Source organism: Uloborus diversus, chromosome 8 (genome assembly GCF_026930045.1).
Source record: "Uloborus diversus isolate 005 chromosome 8, Udiv.v.3.1, whole genome shotgun sequence".
Classification (NCBI taxonomy): Eukaryota; Metazoa; Arthropoda; class Arachnida; order Araneae; family Uloboridae; genus Uloborus; species Uloborus diversus.
Window position 1 is genome coordinate 113,631,019 of NC_072738.1, and position 10,965 is coordinate 113,641,983.

At 31.0% G+C, this 10,965-nt stretch overlaps 1 protein-coding gene across 1 annotated transcript; it reads right to left on the reverse strand.

The window, feature by feature from the left end:
- Positions 1-6,195: 6,195 nt before the first annotated feature.
- On the reverse strand, positions 6,196-10,332 carry LOC129228543 (zinc finger protein 208-like; the record flags this gene model as incomplete). Its single annotated transcript, XM_054863224.1, has 5 exons — positions 6,196-7,182; positions 7,590-8,148; positions 8,336-8,340; positions 8,376-8,897; positions 9,865-10,332. Coding segments are annotated over 5 exons (2,541 nt in total), but the record flags the coding sequence as incomplete, so codon positions are not given.
- Positions 10,333-10,965: the final 633 nt, after the last annotated feature.

The following is a 10,965-nucleotide window of genomic DNA, read 5'->3' on the forward strand; positions in this document are numbered from 1 at the left end:
CAGTTGTTTAAATTTATCAAAATGAAAGATGTTAATGGATTAAATTTTTGCACGGAGAGCAGGACGAGGGGTCATTGTTTTAAGCTATTTAAATCTCAGGCTAACATGGATATTGGGAAAAATTATTATTTTAGCAGGGTAGTGGAACCTTGGAACAGTTTACCAGAAGAGGTGGTAATGAGCAAGAAGGGAGTAGATAGTTTTAAGAGGGCCATTGATCTTCACTGGGGATTGTAAATTGACTAGTACCAGTCTAGCTGGGCCCATAGCCTGTTGCTGGTCGTCACTTTTGTATTTGTATATTCATTTGACTACTTTCTGTTGTAGATAGTGACGCATGATTTACATTAGTTTCCATGTATCTTTTCATTTTTATGCAGAACGCATTTCTTATTCAATTATACATTTTACACACATTGTGATAGCAATTGCGTTACTAAGTACGCGTACTTCCACGATAGCGGATGGAAAATTTTAAAGTATGTTGTTTCTGTTTAGTCTATGATAGTTAAAGTTTAAATTTTTCATTTATGTTTACTTTGTTATAATATTGATGATTAAGACATTATGTTTCAAATCTAATAAGACTCTTCAAAATTTATGCGGATATGATATAATGTATTGAAATTTTTGGTTACTGTAATCTTGGTATTTCCTACGTTGTTTCTTATGTATTTGCTCAATTTAAAGAGCGAAAGAGCGTTAACTTAGAAAATAAACTTTTGATTTCTCCTTGATATATATGTTAATATTTTTGGTGAACTAATGTTCTCAAAATAATAGCTTTAGTATTTTACGGGACGTAAAGTCATGGGCGGATTTATGGGGGGTCAGAGGGGGGCAATGCCCCCCCAGTTTTGGGAGGATTTTATATAGTAACAACACATCTTCCAAATATTAAAAAAAAAATTATCATTATTTTTTCTTTTTTGAATAGTTCAGAAGGGCATGGGTGGATTTAGAGGGTGTCATAGGGACAATGTCCCCCCAGTTTTGGGAGGACTTTATATAGTAACAACACGTGTTCCAAAATCTTAAAACAAAAAAAATCATGACTTTTTCTTTTTTGAATAGTTAAATGAAAATGAAGAGAAAAGTGATTGTCCTTTTCTGATGAGAGAAAAGAAAAGGGGGGGGGGGTTAACGAACATTAAATAAAAATAGTATAGCTGTCACTGGGGTGTTGAAAATGTGTCAAAATTCACTATTTTGGACTGAAAAACCTTTTGGGCAAGTATATGAATGAAAATATAGGTTAAACGAGCTATACATTAAGCTGCAACACTTATAATAATTGACGATTATTTCAACAAATTAGAACCTAAAGCAAAGGGGGGAAAACTCCCCCCCCCCATTAGCGCTAACAGAACGATCTACTCGTTATGATTTGTGTCCACATTTCAAGTATATTTATGCATAATATTTATGTTCTTAGTAGCTTAATTAGCCTTTTGAGAAATTCTAAAAAACAAAAAAAATTTGTTTTTTCTCTCTCTTTCTTTTTAAGAGAGAGAGAGAGAAAATAAATACTACCGCAAATTGAATAAATTTCAATTATCTGAGTATTCTGATTAGATGAATCTTTTTACTTAGAAGGAGAGTACAATTTTACTTACTTTATAAATACATTTAAAAATTAATGCAAGTCATAATCATCTAAATCTAATTGAGTCAGACCTTGTCATTACTGAAATCTAAATAATTGAGTCATCAAAAGTTTTGGAGAAATTTGCTGAAATTTTATAAAAGTCTATAAAAAGCTAACAAAGATTGGTAAAATCGTAAAAATCCTTTAACCGTAAAAATTACAAGCAAATCAAGCAAAAATTTGCAGGTAAGAGTGAATTACAAACATGGCCGAATTTGCCTATAAGGTAAACAAGCTATTGCTTAGGGCTTCTGCTTTGAAGTGGGTCCCCAACTCCCCCCAAAAAAATTCATGATTCGTTCCTTAAAAAATGGAAATTGCTTGAAAAAACTAATTTCATTTTTAAGTGCTTGAAAACCTTGAATATTTGGAAAAGTGTGGCTACAAACCTTAAATTTTAAAATTTAGAACAAATGGTAGAGGGGGAGGAATGCCAAAATATGTCAAATTCAGCTCCTTGCCACATCCTGTATCAAAAATGTAAACATCATGGTTCTCACGTTTGTAACATATTATTTGAAATAAATTTTTGTGACTCACATGTTTCACATCTTGCTATTAATTCAATCCCAAATGCAAAATTTTGGAAATTCTTTTGGTGTTGCTTGCTTTTATCTTACTTCTGCATATTGTCAATCTGTTTAGCCCAAAAATAAAATTACACTCTAAGTAGAGTGTAATTCCTCTTTGTTTTCTGTCCCACTTGTAACTGAATAGAAGTTGTTGTAATGAGAAATCTATAGTTTTTTCTTTTAAATTTAAAATAGCTATTTCTCACAAAGGTAAAACTTTACACTCAAGTATTAAAATATCATAGACTGGAAAGTACAAATGAAGTGCGTTAAATAATTTTATTTATTCTAGAGTCCTTGAAAATAATTAGATAAGTCTTTGAAAATCCTAAGCAAAGTGAGCTCCAATTACTTCTACTGCATATTGTTAATCTGTTTAGCCAGGAAAAAAAAAATACATTACCTCTATTCCTTTTCGTTTTCTGCACAATTTATAATTAAAAAAAGTTGCTGCAATGAGAAATCTATTGTTTATTTTTTCTTTCAAACTTAAAATGACTGTTTCTTACAAAATTTGAACAATACTGTATAACTGTATAATCTGGTTATCAATTTCTATGTCTATACAATTAACCTTTATAAGGCTTCAAAATGCAGAATTTTATATCCATTTTACAAAATTTCCTCCGGGGGAGAAACCCAGGGGCCCTTAAAATTGGAGCCCTGCGTTACTCTCTCGATAACAGCTCCCTATCTTTAGGTTAATTCAAAAAGGACAGCATGAAAACATGCATTAATGAAAACGACACACAAAAAAGTAAAGCATGGACTTATGCATCACAGGAAACAGACAAAAACATGAGAGTGGGAAGCAATAAAAATGTTGCTAAAAAAAAAAAAAATCCTGCCCCCCCAGGAACTCAGTCCTAAATCCGCCTATGCGTAAAGTAAAGCGATTTTCATCGGGAAACCTCCTCTCCCTCGGCCTTTTTCGGTCACGTGACAAAACCAGTGATTGGGATTTCTATATAGAAGGTGGTGGCCGGAGGCAACCGCGTAAACAACTATTCGCACTTACCATTAATTTCTCTAGAACTACTTTTTTGATTTCAAGACTTCCGAGTTTTGAATTGTGTGAGGGCTGCGATTCACAACGCCAACGAACTATAGGGGGCACTGCAGTCACCATCTAACAGCGAATGAAGAAGGTAAAAGAAACACACACCGTAACGTATAAATTGCTTCTAATCTTAGTAAATTAAAGAAATGTTTCTTCGTATGAATGTTTTTTTTTTTTTGTTCTTCATTCTTTTGAAATGATTTTTTAAAGTCTTTTGGTTATCCTGACCCATATAAAAAAGAAATGAGAAATCAAAAGCTATTACAAAAGTAAGAAATTAATGCAAGACACACAATAAGTTGCTTTGAGGCAGCCATTTTCACGATGTTGAGTTCGATATTCATAATTTTTTTGTTCATTTCGAACGACATTTTCATTTCGTACTGTTTTTTTTAAACATTAATACTTATTATGTCCAGTTTTAAGACATTTCTGGCATTTGATTACATTTTTGTCACATTGTGCACATACGAAACCGTTCAACTGTTAGAATCGGTTTGTTTTAATTCTCGCTGTTTCGTATGTTTCTGTTTCTCAACCAAATGATTTAATTCTGCTATGCTATGCTGTGTGAATCATCTACAAAATGCTCACGGATATGTAGTGGCAGTTTTGTTTTAAATCTTCAAGATGCTTTTAATTCATTCGTCATGGAAATGATTTAACTGATGAGCGAAATCTCGTCAAGATATTCTTCTTTCACACAATACTAAAACAATAACCCAACTTTTGGCGAAACTTTTCCACCGACCATGACAGCTTTTGCAGAGCAATCAAGTGAAATTGGCGCACTATTTTAGCGATTAAAATTCCAAGCTTTTATATTTTATTGTGCAAATTCTTAATGCTCTTTCTGGATTTTTCATTCTGTTTTGCTCCAGTTAGATGCTTTAGAATAAGGTATTTAAATCAATTACTTGGAATAAGGTTAAAGAAAAAGCATTAATTTTTTTAGCGTGGCTCCAGTATCCAGCCAATGTTATTAAGTCAGCTTTTTTCTTCGAAATAAAACACTAATATTTATTCAAATCCACCAAAAATAAGATAAATAAAATGTGTATTCACAGTTTTTAGCAGATATTTTTGATAAAACGCTGTTGCGAATGACGATTCCAAATGATGAATCAAGCAAATTAAAAAAATACACATAACTGCTTGTTTTGCTCAAAATGGTGCACGTGGAACGCAATGTTTTACCTTTTTCTGCAATTTTATAAATCACCGCAAGGTAGCGTATTCGAGCTCTGGAGTTGCGAATTATTTCACGCCTTTCCTCTACTAGAACTACTTGCAGACTGCTTGATAACGGTCGTGTTCGAACAGAATTACTAACGCACACCCATTTACCTGACGTCACCGCGGATATTAAACGGCATTGTGGATACTGTATAAACCGAAAATCCGGTTTACAGCGTCTATTAGCACTTGCTTTTATGCGGCTTTCAGTAGCGGATTTAAGGGGGGCATGCCCTCCTCAAAAAAAAAGAAGAATTTATTTAAGTATTTTATTCACTATTTTTTAATTGACTTCTCCATGGCATTTTAAAAAATGCAAAAATAAAAGAAACCTAATCGTAGTTTCTTGGAAAAACCATGATATTAATGGAGACGGCAAGTAACCTCAATATGTTATCTAACTATATCATGGCTTCAAAAACAAGTCAGCATCTTTTGTATGTGTCCTCAAATGGAATTTGAAATGTCCACACTGAGAAAATGCCTTTTTACAAATTTCACAAGAATATGGCTTTTCTTTTGTATGTGTCCTCATATGAATTTTCAAACTCCCACTCTCAGAAAATGACATTTTACAAATTTCACAAGAATATGGTTTTTCTTTTGTATGTGTCCTCAAATGGATTTTGAAATTTCCACTAACAGAAAAAGACTTTTTACAAATTTCACAAGAATATGGTTTTTCTTTTGTATGTGTCCTCAAATGGATTTTGAAATGTCCACGCTGATAAAATGCCTTTTTACAAATTTCACAAGAATATGGTTTTTCTTTTGTATGTGTCTTCATATGAATTTTCAAACTCCCACTCTCAGAAAATGACATTTTACAAATTTCACAAGAATATGGTTTTTCTTTTGTATGTGTCCTCAAATGGATTTTGAAATTTCCACTAACAGAAAAAGACTTTTTACAAATTTCACAAGAATATGGTTTTTCTTTTGTATGTGTCCTCAAATGGATATTGAATTGTCCACTTTGAGAAAATGTTTTTTTACAAATTTCACAAGAATATGGTTTTTCTTTTGTATGTGTCCTCAAATGGATTTTGAAATGGCCACAATGAGAAAATGCCTTTTTACAAATTTCACAAGAATATGGTTTTTCTTTCGTATGTGTCCTCATATGACTTTTCAAACTCCCACTCTCAGAAAATGACATTTTACAAATTTCACAAGAATATGGTTTTTCTTTTGTATGTGTCCTCAAATGGATTTTGAAATTTCCACTAACAGAAAAACTTTTTTCAAATTTCACAAGAATATGGTTTTTCTTTTGTATGTGTCCTTAAATGGATTTTTAAATTTCCACTAACAGAAAAAGACTTTTTACAAATTTCACAAGAATATGGTTTTTCTTTTGTATGTGTCCTCAAATGGATTTTGAATTGTCCACTTTGAGAAAATGCCTTTTTACAAATTTCACAAGAATATGGTTTTTCTTTTGTATGTATCCTCAAATGGATTTTGAATTGTCCACTTTGAGAAAATGTTTTTTTACAAATTTCACAAGAATATGGTTTTTCTTTTGTATGTGTCCTCAAATGGATTTTGAAATATCCACGCTGAGAAAATGCCTTTTTACAAATTTCACAAGAATATGGTTTTTCTTTCGTATGTGTCCTCATATGAATTTTCAAACTCCCACTCTCAGAAAATGACATTTTACAAATTTCACAAGAATATGGTTTTTCTTTTGTATGTGTCCTCAAATGGATTTTTAAATTTCCACTAACAGAAAAAGACTTTTTACAAATTTCACAAGAATATGGTTTTTCTTTTGTATGTGTCCTCAAATGGATTTTTAATTGTCCACTTTGAGAAAATGCCTTTTTACAAATTTCACAAGAATATGGTTTTTCTTTTGTATGTGTCCTCAAATGGATTTTGAATTGTCCAATTTGAGAAAATGTTTTTTTACAAATTTCACAAGAATATGGTTTTTCTTTTGTATGTGTCCTCAAATGGATTTTGAAATGTCCACGCTGAGAAAATGCCTTTTTACAAATTTCACAAGAATATGGTTTTTCTTTCGTATGTGTCCTCATATGATTTTTCAAACTTCCACTCTCAGAAAATGACATTTTACAAATTTCACAAGAATATGGCTTTTCTTTTGTATGTGTCCTCAAATGGATTTTGAACTGTCCACTTTGAGAAAATGCCTTTTTACAAATTTCACAAGAATATGGTTTTTCTTTTGTATGTGTCCTCAAATGGATTTTGATTTGACCACTTCGAGAAAATGCCTTTTTACAAATTTCACAAGAATATGGTTTTTCTTTTGTATGTGTCCTCAAATGGATTTTCAAATGTCCACGCTGAGAAAATGCCTTTTTACAAATTTTACAAGAATATGGTTTTTCTTTTGTAAGTGTCCTCAAATGGATTTTGATTTGACTACTTTGAGAAAATGCCTTTTTACAAATTTCACAAGAATATGGCTTTTCTTTTGTATGTGTCCTCAAATGGATTTTGAAATGGCCACAATGAGAAAATGCCTTTTTACAAATTTCACAAGAATATGGTTTTTCTTTCGTATGTGTCCGCATATGACTTTTCAAACTCCCACTCTCAGAAAATGACATTTTACAAATTTCACAAGAATATGGTTTTTCTTTTGTATGTGTCCTCAAATGGATTTTGAAATTTCCACTAACAGAAAAAGACTTTTTACAAATTTCACAAGAATATGGTTTTTCTTTTGTATGTGTCCTCAAATGGATATTGAATTGTCCACTTTGAGAAAATGTTTTTTTACAAATTTCACAAGAATATGGTTTTTCTTTTGTGTGTCCTCAAATGGATTTTGAAATGTCCACGCTGAGAAAATGCCTTTTTACAAATTTCACAAGAATATGGTTTTTCTTTCGTATGTGTCCTCATATGACTTTTCAAACTCCCACTCTCAGAAAATGACATTTTACAAATTTCACAAGAATATGGTTTTTCTTTTGTATGTGTCCTCAAATGGATTTTGAAATTTCCACTAACAGAAAAACTTTTTTCAAATTTCACAAGAATGTGGTTTTTCTTTTGTATGTGTCCTTAAATGGATTTTTAAATTTCCACTAACAGAAAAAGACTTTTTACAAATTTCACAAGAATATGGTTTTTCTTTTGTATGTGTCCTCAAATGGATTTTGAATTGTCCACTTTGAGAAAATGCCTTTTTACAAATTTCACAAGAATATGGTTTTTCTTTTGTATGTATCCTCAAATGGATTTTGAATTGTCCACTTTGAGAAAATGTTTTTTTACAAATTTCACAAGAATATGGTTTTTCTTTTGTATGTGTCCTCAAATGGATTTTGAAATATCCACGCTGAGAAAATGCCTTTTTACAAATTTCACAAGAATATGGTTTTTCTTTCGTATGTGTCCTCATATGAATTTTCAAACTCCCACTCTCAGAAAATGACATTTTACAAATTTCACAAGAATATGGTTTTTCTTTTGTATGTGTCCTCAAATGGATTTTTAAATTTCCACTAACAGAAAAAGACTTTTTACAAATTTCACAAGAATATGGTTTTTCTTTTGTATGTGTCCTCAAATGGATTTTTAATTGTCCACTTTGAGAAAATGCCTTTTTACAAATTTCACAAGAATATGGTTTTTCTTTTGTATGTGTCCTCAAATGGATTTTGAATTGTCCAATTTGAGAAAATGTTTTTTTACAAATTTCACAAGAATATGGTTTTTCTTTTGTATGTGTCCTCAAATGGATTTTGAAATGTCCACGCTGAGAAAATGCCTTTTTACAAATTTCACAAGAATATGGTTTTTCTTTCGTATGTGTCCTCATATGATTTTTCAAACTTCCACTCTCAGAAAATGACATTTTACAAATTTCACAAGAATATGGCTTTTCTTTTGTATGTGTCCTCAAATGGATTTTGAACTGTCCACTTTGAGAAAATGCCTTTTTACAAATTTCACAAGAATATGGTTTTTCTTTTGTATGTGTCCTCAAATGGATTTTGATTTGACCACTTCGAGAAAATGCCTTTTTACAAATTTCACAAGAATATGGTTTTTCTTTTGTATGTGTCCTCAAATGGATTTTCAAATGTCCACGCTGAGAAAATGCCTTTTTACAAATTTTACAAGAATATGGTTTTTCTTTTGTATGTGTCCTCAAATGGATTTTGATTTGACTACTTTGAGAAAATGCCTTTTTACAAATTTCACAAGAATATGGCTTTTCTTTTGTATGTGTCCTCAAATGGATTTTGAAATGGCCACAATGAGAAAATGCCTTTTTACAAATTTCACAAGAATATGGTTTTTCTTTCGTATGTGTCCTCATATGACTTTTCAAACTCCCACTCTCAGAAAATGACATTTTACAAATTTCACAAGAATATGGTTTTTCTTTTGTATGTGTCCTCAAATGGATTTTGAAATTTCCACTAACAGAAAAACTTTTTTCAAATTTCACAAGAATATGGTTTTTCTTTTGTATGTGTCCTTAAATGGATTTTTAAATTTCCACTAACAGAAAAAGACTTTTTACAAATTTCACAAGAATATGGTTTTTCTTTTGTATGTGTCCTCAAATGGATTTTGAATTGTCCACTTTGAGAAAATGCCTTTTTACAAATTTCACAAGAATATGGTTTTTCTTTTGTATGTATCCTCAAATGGATTTTGAATTGTCCACTTTGAGAAAATGTTTTTTTACAAATTTCACAAGAATATGGTTTTTCTTTTGTATGTGTCCTCAAATGGATTTTGAAATATCCACGCTGAGAAAATGCCTTTTTACAAATTTCACAAGAATATGGTTTTTCTTTCGTATGTGTCCTCATATGAATTTTCAAACTCCCACTCTCAGAAAATGACATTTTACAAATTTCACAAGAATATGGTTTTTCTTTTGTATGTGTCCTCAAATGGATTTTTAAATTTCCACTAACAGAAAAAGACTTTTTACAAATTTCACAAGAATATGGTTTTTCTTTTGTATGTGTCCTCAAATGGATTTTTAATTGTCCACTTTGAGAAAATGCCTTTTTACAAATTTCACAAGAATATGGTTTTTCTTTTGTATGTGTCCTCAAATGGATTTTGAATTGTCCAATTTGAGAAAATGTTTTTTTACAAATTTCACAAGAATATGGTTTTTCTTTTGTATGTGTCCTCAAATGGATTTTGAAATGTCCACGCTGAGAAAATGCCTTTTTACAAATTTCACAAGAATATGGTTTTTCTTTCGTATGTGTCCTCATATGATTTTTCAAACTTCCACTCTCAGAAAATGACATTTTACAAATTTCACAAGAATATGGCTTTTCTTTTGTATGTGTCCTCAAATGGATTTTGAACTGTCCACTTTGAGAAAATGCCTTTTTACAAATTTCACAAGAATATGGTTTTTCTTTTGTATGTGTCCTCAAATGGATTTTGATTTGACCACTTCGAGAAAATGCCTTTTTACAAATTTCACAAGAATATGGTTTTTCTTTTGTATGTGTCCTCAAATGGATTTTCAAATGTCCACGCTGAGAAAATGCCTTTTTACAAATTTTACAAGAATATGGTTTTTCTTTTGTATGTGTCCTCAAATGGATTTTGATTTGACTACTTTGAGAAAATGCCTTTTTACAAATTTCACAAGAATATGGCTTTTCTTTTGTATGTGTCCTCAAATGGATTTTGAAATGGCCACAATGAGAAAATGCCTTTTTACAAATCTCACAAGAATATGGCTTTTCTTTCGTAAGTGTCCTCATATGAATTTTCAAACTCGCACTCTCAGTAAATGACATTTTACAAATTTCACAAGAATATGGTTTTTCTTTTGTAAGTGTCCTCAAATGGATTTTGAAATGTCCACGCTGAGAAAATGCCTTTTTACAAATTTCACAAGAATATGGTTTTTCTTTTGTATGTATCCTCAAATGGATTTTAAATTGTCCACTTTGAGAAAATGTTTTTTTTTCAAATTTCACAAGAATATGGTTTTTCTTTTGTATGTGTCCTCAAATGGATTTTGAAATGTCCACTCTCAGAAAATGCCTTTTTTTAATTTCACAAGAATATGGTTTTTCTTTTGTATGTGTCCTCAAATGGATTTTGAAATGTCCACTCTCAGAAAATGCCTTTTTTTAAATTTCACGAGAATATGGTTTTTCTTTTGTATGTGTCTTCAAATGAGCTTTCAAACTCCCAATCTCAGAAAATGACATTTTACAAATTTCACAAGAATATGGTTTTTCTTTCATGTGTGTCCTCAAATGAACTTTCAAATTTCCACTTACAGAAAAAGACTTTTTACAAATTTCATAAGAATATGGTTTTTCTTTTGTATGTGTCCTCAAATGGATTTTGAAATGTCCACTTTGAGAAAATGCCTTTTTACAAATTTCACAAGAATATGGCTCTTTTTTTACATGTGTCCTCAAATGAATTTTCAAATTTCCACTAACAGAAAAAGACTTTTTACA